General features: G+C 38.0%; 1 protein-coding gene across 2 annotated transcripts in view; it reads left to right on the plus strand.

Moving 5' to 3' along the window:
- The window catches only part of LONP2 (lon peptidase 2, peroxisomal), a 124988-nt gene that overhangs the window by 56915 nt on the left and 48808 nt on the right, over nucleotides 1-19265 (plus strand). For both annotated transcript variants that reach the window (XM_054452502.2, XM_054452503.2), the window contains exon 11: nucleotides 2868-3001. In XM_054452502.2, the coding sequence (XP_054308477.1) occupies nucleotides 2868-3001 (134 nt within the window). The remainder of the gene's footprint in view (nucleotides 1-2867; nucleotides 3002-19265) is intronic.

Consider the following 19265-nt stretch of genomic DNA (forward strand, 5'->3'; position numbering starts at 1 on the left):
TAAAATATGAGGGATGGAGAAAAATCCAGAGTTTATCTGAATAATAATGATTCTGAAGAGTGATCATTATTTATATTTCCCAGTTGTTACCTAGAGAACTATTTCTTTTTTTGTGTATACTTGTTAACTCAAAATATCAGATCTTAAAAGCTATGGACATAAGGAAATATCTGAGCAGTTTTGTTAGTTTTAATATTGTTTTTAAAAACAGCACAAGTATGTACTATTCCAGGCATGTTTTTGGATATTTAGTGAGTTACCAAACTGAGGACATAGAGTATCAATATTTGAGTTTTTCATCTTTTGAGATATGTCACAGTCATAGACCCTAATGTTCTAGTCTTTCTTATCTCCAAGTATAACTCACCTACTTGAATACTTCCAGTCCCAGTATGCTTAATGCTAGCTAATAACTACCTCTTCATGGGTAATTCTAATTGTAACAAAGATATTCTTTTTATTTATTTATTTATTTTTTAAGACAGGTTTTCATGCTGTTACTCAGGCTGGAGTGCAGTGGCATGATCTTGGCTCACTGCAGCCTCCGCCTCCTAGGCTCAAGCCATCTTCCCATCTCAGCCCCCAAGTAGCTGGGACCACAGGTGCATGCCGGGTATGGTGGTGTGCACTTGTAATCCCAGCTACTCGGGAGGCTGAGGCAGGGGAATTGATTGAACCAGGGAGGTGGAGGTTGCAGTGAGTTGAGATCGTGCCACTGCACCCCAGCCTGGGCGACAGAGCGAGACTCCGTCTCAAAAAAAAAAAAAAAAAAGGAAACAGCACAAGTGTGTACTACTCCAGGCACATTTTGGGTATTTTTAGTGAGTTACCAAACTTAGGACATAGAGTATCAATATTTGAGCTTTTTAACTTTTGAGATATGTCACAATGATAGACCCTAATGTTCTAGTCTTTCTTATCTCCAAGTATAACTCACCTACTCGAATACTTCCAGTCCCAGTATGCTTAATGCTAGCTAATAACTACCTCTTCATGGGTAATTCTAATTGTAACACAGATAATTCTTTTTATTTATTTATTTTTTTTTAAAAGAGGTTCTCATACTGTTACTCAGGCTGGAGTGCAGTGGTGTGATCTTGGCTCACTGCAGCCTCCGCCTCCCAGGCTCAAGCCATCTTCCCATCTCAGCCCCCAAGTAGCTGGGACCACAGGTGCATGCCGGGAGTGATGGTGTGCACCTGTAATCCCAGCTACTCGGGAGGCTGAGGCAGGGGAATTGCTTGAACCAGGGAGGTGGAGGTTGCAGTGAGTTGAGATCGTGCCACTGCACTCCAGCCTGGGCAACAGAGTGAGACTCCGTCTCAAAAAAAAAAAAAAAATAGAGATGGGGGTCTCACCATCTTGGCCAGGCTGGCCTGGAACTCCTGAGCTCAAGTGATAATTGTTACAAAGATATTCTTTCTATTCACTTTTCTATAATTTTCTTCTTCTGCCTTATAGGAGCACCTGGAATCTAAGTGTAATTCCTCCTTGTACAGCCCTTCTGACATTAAAATAAAATACTATCAGGTCTGCACCCTAAGTGTTCTCTTCTTCAAGCTAACCATTCCTCTCCTCTGTACCGTTCCTCTTGATGTAGTTTCAAGACTTCTCACCCTCCTAATTAGTCTTCTTCTGAAAGAATCCTGTATATCAATGTGTCTTTTAAAATTAAACACCCAGAATTGAACACAGTGTTTCAGATAGAGTCTAAACAGTTCATGGTATAGGAAGCCCATGCTTTTCTTATTCTGACTATATTATTTTATGACTGTATCTCTAGATTCTTAGCTTTTTAAGGATTATTCTCTTCCTTTTCAGTGAATTTCGCTAAGCTTGGCATATCCCATTTTGTATTTATAAAGCTGAATTTTTTAAAGTCCAAATGTAGAAGTTGTTAAGATGCCTCCCTGTTTTCTCCCTTATTGAAATTATATTTAGTTGCATAATATAGACTTTATATCCTTCTATACCTTTGACTGAAATGAGTATTAGAGTATTTAGCTAAGAGCTTTTTATCTGTCTTTTCTCAGAACTTTTAAAATCTGCTTTCCTAAAGTCTACAGTGTATGTCTGACTTAATCAAATGTATGGCTTAGTCAAATCCAATTCTTCAGATAAAACTGCATTCTCCACCTGATCCTGTCCATTCAGGTCCATCCAAAGCTGAGTGGCCAAAAGTGGTTTCACTGTATAATGGTCTGTGGAATGACTTAACGGAGTTTGATTCTAATGTACACGTTTTTAAAGCAGCTCTGCTTAACCACATATAGCGTGTTTTTCACAAAGTCCACAAAGTCACAGTGCTGTCATCACTTAGCATACCTTCTTCCTTTAGAAATCTTCACAATGAAAATACACTGAAGGAAGGTGGTTAGCAAAGTGCCTAGTGAAAACCAGATTTCTGTCTCATATTTGTTTTTGTTTTAGTTCCACAAAGAGCACAATTTCTCTTATTCTTTCAGCAGTATTTCAAATACAATAAATTTATCTAGAATTTTCCTAAATTGACAAATTTTGTTTAAAAAAACTCTTCAACAAATTACCAAGGAGTAAATGGTTTTTTATATGTTGCCAAGTTTACTTTGGCAATGTAAATTGAACTAGAACTAGGGTTCATTTTTAAGTGTAGGGTTATAATTCAAGATAATCTGTATAAAGGAAATTGTTGTAGCTGAAAATACATCAAAGTATTGAAGAAATAACAATAATGAGGAGTTTTAAGTGTGGAAAAGTTAGTACTCAAGAAAGGGTAATGAACTTTTAAATGTACACTGTTTCTTTACTAAAAATGTTAATCACATTACTTCTCTCTATTTTTTTAAGTGGTATATAGTCAAAAATAAAATATTTTTCTTTAATGACAGGTATACCAGAGAGGCAGGGGTTCGTTCTCTGGATAGAAAACTTGGGGCCATTTGCCGAGCCGTGGCCGTGAAGGTGGCAGAAGGACAGCATAAGGAAGCCAAGTTGGACCGTTCTGATGTGACAGAGAGAGAAGGTTGGTGACCTTTTTCTGGCATTCTCAGGCCTGGTGGCTAGGAGTGAGTGACAGAAGAAGGTTGGGTATGGAGGGAAAGGTGTTGGGTAGTCCTTGGAGCAGTGGCACACATGACTCCACTGTTAAACGCATCCAGTAAGTAATACCTTAATGTTTCAACATATTTCATCAAGAGGATTGTCTTTTACAAATAGCACAATTTTAACTGGAATAATAATATGAATGCTTTGAGGATATAGGAACTGTATTAGGGTTCACTAGAGGGACAAGACTAATAGGATAGATGTGTATATGAAGAAGAGTTTAAGGAGTATTGACTCACACAATCACATGGTGAAGTCCCACAATAGGCCATCTGCAGGCTGAGGAGCAAGGAAGCCAGTCCGAGTTCCAAAACCTCAAAAGTAGGGAAGCCGACAGTACAGCCTTCAGTCTGTGGCCGAAGCCCCAAGAGCCCCCGGCAAACCACTGGCGTACGTTCAAGAGTCCAAAAGTTGAAGAACTTCGAGTCCAATATTCGAGGGCAAGAAGCATCCAGCACGGGAGAAAGCTGAAGCCCAGAAGATTCAGCAAGTCTGATCCTTCCAGCTTCTTTTCTCTGCTTTATTCTAGCCATGCTGGAAGCTGATTAGATGGTGCCCACTCAGATTGAGGGTGGGTCTGCGTCTCCTAGTCCACTGACTCAAATGTTAATCTCCTTTGACAATATCCTCACAGACACACTGGAACAATACTTTGCATCCTTCAATCCAAAGTTGAAACTCACTATTAACCATCACAGTAACTTTCTCCAGATGTATAATGATGGTGTACATTATGTATGGGTTCTGGTGTTATCTTATTTCTTTCTGACCCAGACAGTTAAGTCTTTAAATAATTTATAACATAAAAAGTTTTTACAACATTAGAAAATCCATGCTGTTCAAGTACTGCAAGGGCAGACCTTTGTACTCTGGAATAGCTCCATGTGTAATAATTTTTCACACATTTTCTTTTATAGATAAACAACTAAATGTAATTTAAATTATTCTTTAAAAAATTATTGTGAAGGTGTTCTATTACTGGAATTAATCAAATGTGGACGTTCCTTTGGTATCTACTTAAAATGTTTTAACTGGCCAGGCACAGTGGCTCATGCCTTTGATCCCAGCACTTTGGAAGGTTGAGGCAGGCAGATCACTTGAGGTCAGGAGTTTGAGACCAGCCTAGCCAACATGGTGAAACTCCGTCTCTACTAAAAATACAAAAATTAGCCAGACGTGGTGTCGGGCGCCTATAGTGCCCGTTACTCCAGAGGTTGAGGCAGGAGAATCGCTTGAGCCCAAAAGTCAGAGGCTGCAGTGAGCAAAGATCATGCCACTGCACTCCATCTGGGCAACGGAGCGAGACACCATCTCAAAAAAATAAATAAGTAAATAAAATAAAATGTTTTAATTTCTCGCCCCAAAACTGTAAGGGGTCTCAGTTCATCATATCATGCTGTTATGCAGTTTGCCAAAACTTGCTTTAACAAACATGAGTTGTACAATTTCTTTCATTGTAAAGAGATTTATTAGATTTTTCTATCATTTCCATAGCTCTTTCCAGAAAGGAGTTGGATGACTGTGATTAAAGAACCATAATTTATGGTGGGCCCAGTTGAACAGACACAGCCAGATGTCTTTCTTGTTTTTCCATCAGTTGCTGAACACAGTGCATTTTACAGCAGTAGCATCAGAGTCAGCTTTCACAGAATCCTTCTGTGGCCAGTACAGTGCTTCACCCCTGCCTCCCCGTGCCTGGAACCTTACTGGTTCATTTTCTCCAGAGAGCGAAGCTCCTATCTTCTGTTGGATTGGAGAGAGGCAGTGCCTTCATTATGTGGAGTGGGAGTAGAGGTAGTGAGTTCTAATTGTTTTTTATCCAGACTTTAAAACTTGTACTTTATTTTTATTATTTTTATTTTATTTTACTTTTTGAGATGGAGTCTCACTCTGTTGTCCAGGCTGGAGTGCGGTGGCACAATCTTGGCTCACTGTAACCTCTGTCTCCCAGGTTCAAGTGATTCTCCTGCCTCAGCCTCCCCGGTAGCTGGTACTGTAGACGGATGCCACCACGCCCGGCTAATTTTTGTATTTTTAGTAGAGACAGGGTTTTACCATGTTGGCCAGGCTGGTCTTCAACTGCTAACCTCAGGTGATCTGCCCACCTTAGCCTCCCAAAGTGCTGGGATTACAGGTGTGAGCCACTGTTCCTGGCTTTATTTTTATTTTTTATTTTTACTCTGCCTTGGGAGAATCTAGAAAACTTTTGCCTTTTGTCCCACTCTTCACCCATGCTTTCAGGGCTACCCTGAATTCTTTAGCTTTTGTAGACTTTTAGGACCCACATCAACTTGTTGTTCTCTACCTCTAGCCCCACAAACATTGAGGTTTCTGCTTTCTCTAGCCTGTTAAGTGTTGGTTACTTTTTGACCATGTACTTTTTGTTTTCCAAAATTTTGTCAGCATCTCTTGTCAGCTGTTGTCCTCTTTGTCATTATTTTTGTTCTTGTGGGTTTATGTATTTTTTATTTCTTAATTGTCATTTTAATACGATTCAGACAGGAAGTAAAAACGCATGCTCAGACTACCATTTATAGAAATTTGAATTAAAAAAAAATGTCCTAGGTGAGGGAGTCCCTATCAAGGGTGGAAATCACTTGTGTAGATGACAATGACAGTGGAGAACTGAGGTCTATAAAAGTTAAGACCTAGATCTAGATGCTCCTGAATTTCCCCTTTTTATTCTTAACAACACTTCCTTTGTGCTGTGATCTCAAGCAGCTGAGCCTATGTCTTTTTGTTCTTGTCTGATATAACAGAAGGTAGAGGATGAAATAAATGAGTTTATTAGGTAACACATTTTGAAAATCGCTTTTAAGATTTAGATGATGTATTTTAGAACTTCTAATAAATATATTCAGAGGAATTCAGTGTCAAGGGAAACTTTTGTATAGTTATACATTGCTTAATGTTCATACATCCATTAGCATACTTCTAATAATATCTTTAATTATACTAGCTATTTTAAAATAACCCACAAATACTCAAGGAATTGTTCAGTTTGTGAACTGTATGAGAACTACAGTTTTTCATGGTAACATTTATTTGTGTGGTTTTTAAAAAAGGTGATCACAGGACATCTCCTAAATGATAATATAGTTAAGCAGATTTGCTTAGTTAAGATATTACCAAGAGCATCCAGATGAATAATTAGAATAAATACTTGTCTCTTGGAGACAATTTTGGGTGTAGTCTTTACTAGAGGCATAGGTATGGACTCCAAGTTGGCTCTAATATTATGAGATACCCTTGAGTAAACAACAGCCATTCTCTAGACCTTAGTAGAATGATTATTAGGTGTTCTGAATTGGTGGTTATGGCCTCAACCAAACCAAAAGAATAATTTCTACAAAAGAGTGTATGTTAGGTTTTCATAGCACCAAGTTCAAATGGAGCTTAGTAATGAAAAGTTTCTCATTAAGAAATGAATTAATAAAAATTAAGAGTATAAAACAAGACAGTTGTTTTAGAAACTTCAAGTAATACAGTGTGGGAGTTATTTTTAATGTTAAAAATAAGGCTTTCCTAATTCAAGCACGAGAGACAGAAAAAAAATAATAAGGCTGAACTTGGAGTTACTGCCAGGAAGAAAAGTAATTTTAGGCCACAAGCTTCAAAACAGGCAGAAACCTCCAGTATATCAAAACAAATTTTCTGGAATAGGCCCAGAAGCACTGATCTGTGAACAGTTGTCTTTGTATTTGTGGGGTCTTAACTGGCAGTTAAAGAGACTAAATAATAGCAGGGAGTTTAAAAAGCAGGTGAGATTTAGAGTTGATCGATCTGTGTTAACGGAGGAACATTTATGGTTTCAGTCACTTACGTATAAAGTATGAGAATTGTTTCTTTAAAAGAATGCTGCCTCTGTTTTTCTGCATGTTGTTAGTATTTTCTGAATTGCCCTTTTCCTTTCTAGGGTATTTGTTGGGTTGAGAGATTAGTTGGATTACATGACTACAGTTTTATTCTGCTTTTTGCCTGCCTTTTGCCAAGAAAGACACAAATGTCCCATGTATTGAATTTTGCACACTTGGGTGTTTCTAAACAGGGTAAATGTTCATTTGTTTAAGTACCCATGTATCATATATATTCAATTTATATCTAGCAAGATTTTTCCTCAAAAATTATGCTAAGCAAAGAAGGATTTATATTATAATCAGTCCTTATAAAGTTTCTCATAATACACTGCATTCTCAATTACTTTATTTTTGAAGAACATAGTATTTGAGGAAGTTACATTAAACAGAAAGAACCTGGGTAGATACTAGTTTCTGATTATTTTCATAAAAGTCACCTGAAAAATTGGTTAGAAAAAAAGACAAAATTAATACAAATTTAACAGTTATTCGTGAAATATGTAAATGTTGTGTTATTACATTTTGCTGTGCTACAAAGGAATACTTGAGGCTGGGTAATTTATAAAGAAAAGAGATTTGTTTGGGTCAGAGTTCTGCAGGCTCTGTAACAGGCACAGTGCTAGCTTATAAGGTGAGAACTTAGGTAGCTTATAATCATGATGGAGGACAGTGGGAGAGCAGGCATGTCACATGGTGAGAGAGGGAGCAAGGAAAGAGCCAGGGACCTTTTAACAACCAGCTATCATGTGAACTCATTACCATGGGGAAGGCACCAAGCCATTTATCAGGGATCTGCCCCTGTGACCCAAATGTCTCCCAGTAGGTCCCTCCTCCAACATTGGGAAACAAAGCTATAGTAACAAAACAGCATGGTACTGGTATAAAAATAGACAGATAGATCAATGGAACAGAATGCAGAAACTAGAAATAAAGCCACAAATCTACAGCCGACTGATCTTTGGCAAAGTAGACAAAAACGTACACTGGGAAAGGACAACCTATTCAGTAAATGGTGCTGAGAAAATTGGATAGCCATCTGCAGAAAGAATGAAACTGAACCACTCTCTCTCTTATTTTATATAAAAATCAACTCGAGGCTACGCTAGGTGGCTCACACCTGTAATCCCAGCACTTTGGGAGGCTGAGGTGGGTGAATCACTTGAGGTCAAGAGTCTGAGACCAGCCTGGCCAAAATGGTGAAACCCCGTCTCTACTAAAAATACAAAAATTATCCAGGCATGGTGGCGCATGCCTATAGTCCCAGCTACTCGGGAGGCTGAGACAGGAGAATCACTTGAACCCAGGAGGCGGATGGTGCAGCGAGCCGAGATCGCACCATTGCACTCCAGCCTAGGTATTGCAGCGAGACTCTGTCTCAAAAAAAAAAAAAAAAAGTCAACTCAAGATAGATTAAAGACTTAGATGTAAAATCCAAAACTAAAACATACTAGAAGAAAATCTAGAAAAAATTCTTCTAGACATTGCCCTAGACAAAGAATTCATGACTAAGACCTCAGAAGCAAAAGCAACAAAACCAAAAGTAGACAGATGAGACTTAATTAAACTAAAAAGCTTTTTGTACAGCAAAAGAAGCAATCAACAGAGTAAACAGACAGCTTGCAGAATAAGCAAAAATATTTGCAAAATACATATGCAAAAGACCAATACCCAGAATCTACAAGGAACTCAAGCAACTCAACAACAACAACAAAAAACCCAAATAACCCCATTAAAAAGTAGGCAAAGGACATGAAAGACGTTTTTCAAAAGAAGACATACAAGTGGCCAAGAAGCATTTGAAAAAATGCTCAATATCACTAATCATCAGAGAAATGAAAAATCTATGAGATACCATCTTATACCAGTCAAAACGGCTATTTTTAGAAAGTCAAAAAATAACAGTGTTGGTGAGGATGTGGAGAAAAGGGAGTGCTTATATAGTGCTGGGAGAAGTGTAAATTAGTACCACCTCTATGGAAAACATATGGAGAGTTCTCAAAGAACAAAAAATAGAACCGTCATTTGATCCAGCAATCCCACAACTGGGTATATACCCAGAGGAAAAGAATTCATTATGTCAAAAAGATACCTGCACACATATGTTTGTTTTATCTGATATAAAAAGTCTGTTTTATCTGGTATAAAAAGAATGGAATCATGCGTTTTGCAGCAATATGGATGAAACTGAAGGCCATGACAATAACTCAGAAATTCAAATACTGAATATTCTCATTTATAAGTGGAAGCCAAATAATGTGGACATATGAACTATAGAGTGTGGAATAATAGACACAAGCATGAGCTATCATGCCCAGCCTCAAAAAATTTAATTTCCCTCTTAATTTTGTCGTTGACTCAAAGGTTGTCCAGGAGCATGTTGTTTAATTTACATGTGTTTGTATATTTTTGAGAGTTTCTCTTCAGATTGATTTTTAGTTTTATTCCATTGTGTGAAGATACTTGATATGATTGATTTTTTTTAAAAATTTATTGAGACTTGTTTTGTGTCCTGACGTTTGGTCTGTCTTGAATGTCCCATGTGCTAATGAGAAAAATGTATCTTTTGTGGTTATTGGGTAGAATGTTCTGTAAATGTCTGTTAGGTCCATTTGGTTTTAAGTTCAGTATTTCTTTGTTGACTCTGTCTGTCTCAGTGATCTATTAGTGCTCTCAGTGAGGTGTTGAAGTCCCACATTATTATTGTGTTGCTATCTGTCTCTTTTCTTAGGCCTAGTAGTACTTATTTTATTAATCTGGTACTCCAGTTTTGGGAGTATATACTTAGGATTATTATACCTTCTTGTTTAATTGATCCCTATGTCATTATATACTGGCCTTTTTTAAAAAAAAAACTATTGTTGATTTAAAGTCTGTTTTATCTAATATAAGTATAGTTACTCCTGCTTGCTTTTGGTTTCCTTTTGCGTTGGACATTTTTCCACCCCTTTACCTTCAGTCTGTGTGTCTTTAACAGTAAGGCAAATTTCTTGTAAGCAGCATGTAGTTATTGTTTTTTAATCCATTGCACCAATTTATATCTTTGAAGTGGTGCATTCAAGGTTAATACTGATGCATGAGGTTTTGTTCCAGTCATAATGTTAATTGCTATCTAGTTGCTTCGTAGATTCTTTTTTTTTTTCTTTTAAGCAAGAGTCTTGAGTCTTGCTCTGTCACCCAGGCTGGAGTGCAGTGGCGCGATCTTGGCTCACTACAACCTCCACCTCCTGAGTTCAAGCAATTCCCGTGCTTCAGCCTCCCAAGTAGCTGGAATTACAGGTGCATGCCACCATGCCTGGCTAATTTTTGTATTTTTAGTACAGATGGGATTTTGTCATGTTGGCCAGGCTGGTCTTGAACTCCTGACCTCAGGTGATCCTCCCACCTTGGCCTCCCAAAGTGCTGGGATTACAGGCGTGAGCCACCACAACCAGCCAGCTTTGTAGATTCTTTGTTTGTTTTTTGTTCCCGCTTTGTGGTCTTCTGGAGTTCTGTCATGTTGCCCTTTTATTTCTTTCTTTTCCTTATTTGTATAATTGTTTCATAAAACTTGTGAGTTTCATGTGTTTTTATGATAAAGTATCAACCTTTTGTTCCCATGTTTAGAACTTCTTTAAGCATTTCTCATAGGACCAATCTAGTGGTGATGAATTCCCTCATTTGCTTGTCTGGGAAACACTTTATTTCTCCTTCATTTGTGAAGCTTACACTAGCAGGATACAAAATTCGAGTTTGACCATTTTCTTTAAGCATTTTGAAAATGGAATCCCCGTCTCTTCTGGCTTCTAAAATTTCTGCTGAGAAGTCCGCTGTTAGTTTGATGAAGTTTCCTGTATAAGTGACTAGACACTTTTATTGTATTTAGGGATTTTTCCTTCACATTGACCTTAGACAGCCTGATGACTAGATGCCATGGTGAGATCCTTCTCGCAATGTATTTGGCTGGAGTTTGTTGAGCCTCTTGTATCTGGATGTCTAGATCCTTTGCTAGACTAGGGAAGGTTTTCTGAATTATTTTCTCAAATAGGTTTTTTGAAATTTTTGCTTTTTCTTCTCCTCTAGGAATACCTATGATTCATAGGTTCCAATGTCTTATGTAATCCCTTACTTTTCAGAGGCTCTACTCATTTTTTAAAATTCTTTTTTCTTTTTTTTTTTTGTCTGGCTGGATTAATTGTAAAAACCTATCTTAAAGTTCTGAGGTTCTTTCTTCTGCTTGGTCTAGTCTGTTGTTGAAGCTTTCAAATGTATTTTATAATTCCTTCAATGAATTTTTTATTTCCAGAAGTTCTGTTTGGTTTTCTTTTTAAAATACCTATCTCTTTGGTAAATTTCTCATTCATATCCTGAATTGATTTTCTGACTTCTTTGTATTAGTTTTCAGATTTCTCTTGTATCTTGTTGAGCTACTTTTTTTCTTTTAATTTAATTTTATTTTGAAACAGGGTCTCGCTCTGTTGCCTTGTCTGGAGTGCAGTGATGCAGTCATAGCTCATTGTAAGCCCAAGCAGTCCTCTGCCTCACTGTCCTAAGTAGCTACAAATTCAGGCACATACTACCACACCTAGTTTATTTTTTTATTTTTTGTAGAGATGGAGGGTTATACTATGTTGCCCAGGCTAGTCTTGAACTCCTGGCCTTAAGTGATCCTCCTTCCTCTTGCCTTGGCTTCCTAAACTATTGGGATTGCAGGCATGAGTCACTGTGCCCTGCCCCTGACAGCTTCTTCTTCTTTTTTTTTTTTTTCTGAGACAGAGTTTTACCCTGTCACCCAGACTAGAGTACAGTGGCACGATCTCAGCTCACTGCAGCCTCCACCTTCTGGGTTCAAGTGATTCTTGTGCCTCAGCCTCCTGAGTAGCTGGGATTACAAGTGTGTGTTACCATGCCTGGCTAATTTTTGTATTTTTTTTTAGTAGAGATGGGGTTTCACCATATTGGCCAGGCGGGTCTTGAACTCCTGGCCTCAAGTGATCCACCCACCTTGGCTTCCTAAAGTGCTAGGATTACAGGTGTGAGCCACTGTATCCAGCCCCTGATAGCTTCATTAAATCAGTGTTTTGAATTCTTTGTCTGGCATTTTGAAGATTTGTTTTTTAGTTAGGATCCATTGCTAGAGAATTACTGTGTTTCTCTGGGGGTGTCATAGCACCTTTTTTTTTTTTCATATTTCCAGTATTACTGTGCTGATTCACTTGTATCTGGGATAACAGTTGCTTCTTATTATTTTTTAGTTTACTTTTGTTGGGGCAGGACTTTCTTTCCCTTGAGGATGTATCTATGTTGTATGTTGAGTAGGGTCATTTGGCTTTGCTTCAGTGTGCATTCAGTGACATAGACACTGTATGATAGCCTTGGTTATAAAGTAGTCTTAGTATGGTGGCTTTCTCAAATGCCAGTGATAGTAGTAATATACTGGGTGGGTGATTGGGCTCAAGGCTTCCTGCCTAGCTGGGGTGGATGATGGTGGCAGCAGAGGTCGTGCAAAGCTTGCTTTCTTCCAAGGCACTATGCAGTTGTATCAATAGATGTTGTAATGGGTGGTGCAGGTTGACTTCCCAGCTAGGAGGTGGTGCTTGCAGATGAGTGTCAGCTGCAATAGTGGCAGTAGGGTGATTAACCTTTGTAATTCAAGAATTATTCAGGTATCTCAGGTACTGAGCTGAGCCGTGAAACTCTCAGGGGTCCTGGTCTTGTGCTGTGCTTCCAGGGTAGATTGTGGGGTGAAGCCAGGCAGGCTGGACCAGCCAAGCTCATGTTTGAGCCCCTTGAATGGGTACTTTGGGCCTGGGATAAAATTTCCAGTGGCTGCCTCATACATTGTTTCAAGAATTACTTTATCTTAGATAATCTTGGTATCTGGTAGTGTGAGTCTTCCAGCTTTGTTGTTCTTCAGAATTGGGTTGGCTATTGTAGGTCCTTCAAATATCCATGTAAATTTTAAAGTCAGTTTGTCATTTTCTACCAACAAGTAAGTAAATAAATAAAAACTCCTGGGGCATTTTTATTATGATTCCATTGAATCTATAAATCTAGTTGGGGAGAATTGACAGTTTGTATTATCAAGTCTTCTAATTCATGACTAGCTTCATTTATTTAAGTCTTCTTCCATAAGTTTTTTTTCTTCAGCTTTTAAGTTCCAGGGTACATGTGCAGGATGTACAAGTTTATTATGTAGGTAAACATGTGCCATGGTGGTTTGCTGCACAGATAATCCATCACCCAGGTATTAAGCCCAGCATCCATTAGCTATTCTTCCTCATGCTCTCCCTCCCCTCACTGCCACCCACAACAGGCCCCAGTGTGTATTGTTCTCCACCATGTGTCCATGTGTTGTCATCGTTCAGCTCCCACTTATAAGTGAGAACATGCAGTGTTTGGTTTTCTGATCCTGCATTAGTTTGCTGAGGAGGATGGCTTCTAGTTTCATCCATGTCCCTGTAGAGGACATGTTCTCGTTCCTTTTTATGGCTGCATAGTATTTCGTGGTATACATGTACCACATTTTCTTTATCCAGTCTGTCATTAATGCGCATTTGGGTTGATTCCATGTCTTTGCTATTGTGAATAGTGCTGCAATGAATATATGTAAATCATTCTGTTTCTTTGGCTATATACCCAGTAATGGGATTGCTGGATCAAATGGTATTTCTGCTTCTAGATCTTTGAGGAATCACCACACTGTCTTCCACAATGGTTGAACTAATTAAACTCCCACCAACAGTGTAAAAGCATTCCTTATTCTTCACAACCTCGCCAGCATCTGTTGTTTCTTGACTTTTTAATAATTGTCATTCTGACTGGTGTGAGATGGTATCTCATTGTGGTTTTTATTTGCATTTCTCTAATGATCAGTGATGTTGAGCTCTTTGTCCTATGTTTGTTGGCAACATAATGTCTTCTTTTGAGAAGTGTCTGTTCATGTCCCTTGCCCACTTTTTAATGGGGTTGTTTTTTTTTTCTTGTAAATTTGTGTTCCTGGTAGACTCTAGATACTAGACTTTTGTCAGGTGGATAGATTTCAAAATTCTTTTCCCATTCTGTAGGTTGTCTGTTCACTCTGATGATACTTTCTTTTGCTGTGCAGAAGCTCTTTAGTTTAATTAGATTCCATTTGTCAATTTTTGCTTTTGTTGCTATTGCTTTTGTCGTTTTCTTCATGAAATCTTTGCCCGTGCCTGTGTCCTGAATGGTATTGCCTAGATTTTTTTCTAAGGTTTTTATAGTTTTGGGTTTTACATTTAAGTCTTTAATTCATCTTGAGTTATTAAATAATTCTTGTATAAGGTGTAAGGAAGGGGTCCAGTTTCTGTTTTCTGCATATGGCTAGCCAGTTTTCCCAGCACCATTTATTAAATAGAGAATCCTTTCCTCATTGGTTACTAGTACAAAAACAGACACATAGACCAATAGAATAGAATGGAGAACTCAGAAATAAGACCACACATCTACAACCATCTGATCTTCTTAAATAAGTTTTTTAAGAGTTTTGATCATTTTCAGTGGCACACTTTTACATAATTTTTCTTTAGATATGTTCCTAGGTATTTGATCTTTATGTGTATATTGTTGTAAATAACGTTCTTAAAATTTTGTTTTCTAATTTTTTGTTGCTAGTGTATGACAATGCAATATTGGCCTCCTGTTCAACAAACTTGCCACATTCACTTTTTTATTATAATTGTTTGTGGAATCTTTTGGATTTTCTGCATCTACCATCCTGTAATTACAAATGCAGATGTGTTTTTACTTCTTCCTTTCCAATCGTTATACCTTTTATTTCATTTCTTCCCTAATATGTTGTCTAGGACCTCCTGGGAAATGCTGAATAGAAATAATGATAATAGACAAAGTAAGCAGGATAAAAGCCTATGGAGAAATTACCAACTGACATAGGCTTTGCTTTGTAGCTTTAGGTCACCCCTCATCACCTAATATTATAAAATTACAATTCGGTAGGATTCTCAGAAACTGTCCAGTTTGACCCTGATTTAATTCTCAACATTCTCCAGTAAACATTATGCCTTGCCTGTTTGACTTTGTTAACAGACATGTCAGACAATCATGTGGTGAAGTGTGATTTTACTTGTTTATTCAACCTGAGATTTGCTGACAGTGTTAGTTCGTTCTGTGTTGCTGTAACAGAATACCACAGACTGGGTAATTCTAAATCAGCAGAAATGTATTGGTTCACAATTCTGGAGGCTGAAGAGTCCAATGTCAAAGTGCCAGCTTCTGACAGGAACCTTCTTGCTGCATCTTCACATGGCAGAAGGGCAAAGAAAGAGAAGGGGGCCTGAACTCACTCTTTTATAAGGATATCAGTCTCACCCATAAGGGCAGAATCTTCAGGAACCTAAGAGCAGCTTGTTACTTCATGGCCTACTGACCTCTTAAAAGTCTCACTACTTAATATTGTTACAATGGCAGTTAAATTTCAACATGAATTTTGAAGGGGACAAATATTTAAACCATAGCACTGACTTTCTTGAATTTGTATACTCTTTTATTGGTTTTGGAAAGATTTTGGCCATTATCTTTTCAAATATTCTTCCCATTTTTTTACTCTTCCTTCTGGGATTCTGAGAAGAGAGCTCTTCACTGTCTCTTATCCTCCTTTCTATTTTTTTTTTGTTGTTGTTAATTTTTCTCTCTCATTCAGTTTAGATATTTTCTGTTGCCCCATATTCCAGTTTGCTATTGCTTTCTTCTGTTTTTTGTTTTTATTTATTTATTTATTTATTTATTTATTATTATTATTATACTTCAGGTTTTAGGGTACATGTGCGCAATGTGCAGGTTAGTTACATATGTATACATGTGCCATGCTGGTGCGCTGCACCCACTAACTCGTCATCTAGCATTAGGTATATCTCCCAATGCTATCCCTCCCCCCTCCCCACAACAGTCCCCAGAGTGTGATGTTCCCCTTCCTGTGTCCATGTGTTCTCATTGTTCAGTTCCCACCTATGAGTGAGAATATGCAGTGTTTGGTTTTTTGTTCTTGTGATAGTTTACTGAGAATGATGATTTCCAATTTCATCCATGTCCCTACAAAGGACATGAACTCATCATTTTTTATGGCTGCATAGTATTCCATAGTGTATATGTGCCACATTTTCTTAATCCAGTCTATCATTGTTGGACATTTGGGTTGGTTCCAAGTCTTTGCTATTCTGAATAATGCCGCAATAAACATACGTGTGCATGTGTCTTTATAGCAGCATGATTTATAGTCCTTTGGGTATATACACAGTAATGGGATGGCTGGGTCAAATGGAATTTCTAGTTCTAGATCCCTGAGGAATCGCCACACTGACTTCCACAAGGGTTGAACTAGTTTACAGTCCCACCAACAGTGTAAAAGTGTTCCTATTTCTCCACATCCTCTCCCGCACCTGTTGTTTCCTGACTTTTTAATGATTGCCATTCTAAGTGGTGTGAGATGGTATCTCATTGTGGTTTTGATTTGCATTTCTCTGATGGCCAGTGATGGTGAGCATTTTTTCATGTGTTTTTTGGCTGCATAAATGTCTTCTTTTGAGAAGTGTCTGTTCATGTCCTTCACCCACTTTTTGATGGGGTTGTTTGTTTTTTTCTTGTAAATTTGTTTGAGTTCATTGTAGATTCTGGATATTAGCCCTTTGTCAGATGAGTAGGTTGCGAAAATTTTCTCCCATTTTGTAGGTTGCTTGTTCACTCTCATGGTAGTTTCTGTTGCTGTGCAGAAGCTCTTTAGTTTAATTAGATCCCATTTGTCAATTTTGGCTTTTGTTGCCATTGCTTTTGGTGTTTTAGCCATGAAGTCCTTGCCCATGCCTATGTCCTGAATGGTATTGCCTAGGTTTTCTTCTAGGGTTTTTATGGTTTTAGGTCTAACATTTAAGTCTTTAGTCCATCTTGAATTGATTTTTGTATAAGGTGTAAGGAAGGGATCCAGTTTCAGCTTTCTACATATGGGTAGCCAGTTTTCCCAGCACCATTTATTAAATAAAGAATCCTTTCCCCAATTCTTGTTTTTCTCAGGTTTGTCAAAGATCAGATAGTTGTAGATATGCGGCGTTATTTCTGAGGGCTCTGTTCTGTTCCATTGATCTATATTTCTGTTTTGGTACCAGTACCATGCTGTTTTGGTTACTGTAGCCTTGTAGTATAGTTTGAAGTCAGGTAGTCTGATGCCTCCAGCTTTGTTCTTTTGGCTTAGGATTGACTTGGCAATGCGGGCTCTTTTTTGGTTCCATATGAACTTTGAAGTAGTTTTTTCCAATTCTGTGAAGAAAGTCATTGGTAGCTTGATGGGGATGGCATTGAATCTGTAAATTACCTTGGGCAGTATGGCCATTTTCACGATATTGATTCTTCCTACCCATGAGCATGGAATGTTCTTCCATTTGTTTGTATCCTCTTTTATTTCCTTGAGCAGTGGTTTGTAGTTCTCCTTGAAGAGGTCCTTCACATCCCTTGTAAGTTGGATTCCTAGGTATTTTATTCTCTTTGAAGCAATTGTGAATGGGAGTTCACTCATGATTTGGCTCTCTGTTTGTCTGTTGGTGTATAAGAATGCTTGTGATTTTTGTACATTGATTTTGTATCCTGAGACTTTGCCAAAGTTGCTTATCAGCTTAAGGAGATTTTGGGCTGAGACGATGGGGTTTTCTAGATATACAATCATGTCGTCTGCAAACAGGGACAGTTTGACTTCCTCTTTTCCTAATTGAATACCCTTTATTTCCTTCTCCTGCCTAATTGCCCTGGCCAGAACTTCCAACACTATGTTGAATAGGAGTGGTGAGAGAGGGCATCCCTGTCTTGTGCCACTTTTCAAAGGAAATGCTTCCAATTTTTGCCCATTCAGTATGATATTGGCTGTGGGTTTGTCATAGATAGCTCTTATTATTTTGAGATACGTCCCATCAATACCTAATTTATTGAGAGTTTTTAGCATGAAGCGTTGTTGAATTTTGTCAAAGGCCTTTTCTGCATCTATTGAGATAATCATGAGGTTTTTGTCTTTGGTTCTGTTTATATGCTGGATTACATTTATTGATTTGTGTATATTGAACCAGCCTTGCATCCCAGGGATGAAGCCCACTTGATCATGGTGGATAAGCTTTTTGATGTGCTGCTGGATTCGGTTTGCCAGTATTTTATTGAGGATTTTTGCATCAATGTTCATCAAGGATATTGGTCTAAAATTCTCTTTTTTGGTTGTGTCTCTGCCCGGCTTTGGTATCAGGATGATGCTGGCCTCATAAAATGAGTTAGGGAGGATTCCTCTTTTTCTATTGATTGGAATAGTTTCAGAAGGAATGGTACCAGTTCCTCCTTGTACCTCTTTAGAATTTGGCTGTGAATCCATCTGGTCCTGGACTCTTTTTGGTTGGTAAGCTATTGATTATTGCCACAATTTCAGCTCCTGTTATTGGTCTATTCAGAGATTCAACTTCTTCCTGGTTTAGTCTTGGGAGAGTGTATGTGTCAAGGAATTTATCCATTTCTTCTAGATTTTCTAGTTTATTTGCGTAGAGGTGTTTGTAGTATTCTCTGATGGTAGTTTTTATTTCTGTGGGATCAGTGGTGATATCCCCTTTATCATTTTTTATTGCATCTATTTGATTCTTCTCTCTTTTTTTCTTTATTAATCTTGCTAGCGGTCTATCAATTTTGTTGATCCTTTCAAAAAACCAGCTCCTGGATTCATTAATTTTTTGAAGGGTTTTTTGTCTCTATTTCCTTCAGTTCTGCTCTGATTTTAGTTATTTATTGCCTTCTGCTAGCTTTTGAATGTGTTTGCTCTTGCTTCTCTAGTTCTTTTAATTGTGATGTTAGGGTGTCAATTTTGGATCTTTCCTGCTTTCTCTTGTGGGCATTTAGTGCTATAAGTTTCCCTCTACACACTGCTTTGAATGCATCCCAGAGATTCTGGTATGTTGTGTCTTGGTTCTCGTTGGTTTCAAAGAACATCTTTATTTCTGCCTTCATTTCATTATGTACCCAGTAGTCATTCAGGAGCAGGTTGTTCAGTTTCCATGTATTTGAGCGGTTTTGAGTGAGATTCTTTATCCTGAGTTCTAGCTTGATTGCACTGTGATCTGAGAGATAGTTTGTTATAATTTCTGTTCTTTTACATTTACTGAGGAGAGCTTTACTTCCAACTATGTGGTCAATTTTGGAATAGGTGTGGTGTGGTGCTGAAAAAAATGTATATTCTGTTGATTTGGGGTGGAGAGTTCTGTAGATGTCTATTAGGTCCGCTTGGTGCAGAGCTGAGTTCAATTCCTGGGTATCCTTGTTGACTTTCTGTCTCGTTGATCTGTCTAATGTTGA

The sequence above is a fragment of the Pongo pygmaeus genome, chromosome 18 (assembly GCF_028885625.2).
Source record: "Pongo pygmaeus isolate AG05252 chromosome 18, NHGRI_mPonPyg2-v2.0_pri, whole genome shotgun sequence".
NCBI lineage: Eukaryota > Metazoa > Chordata > Mammalia > Primates > Hominidae > Pongo > Pongo pygmaeus.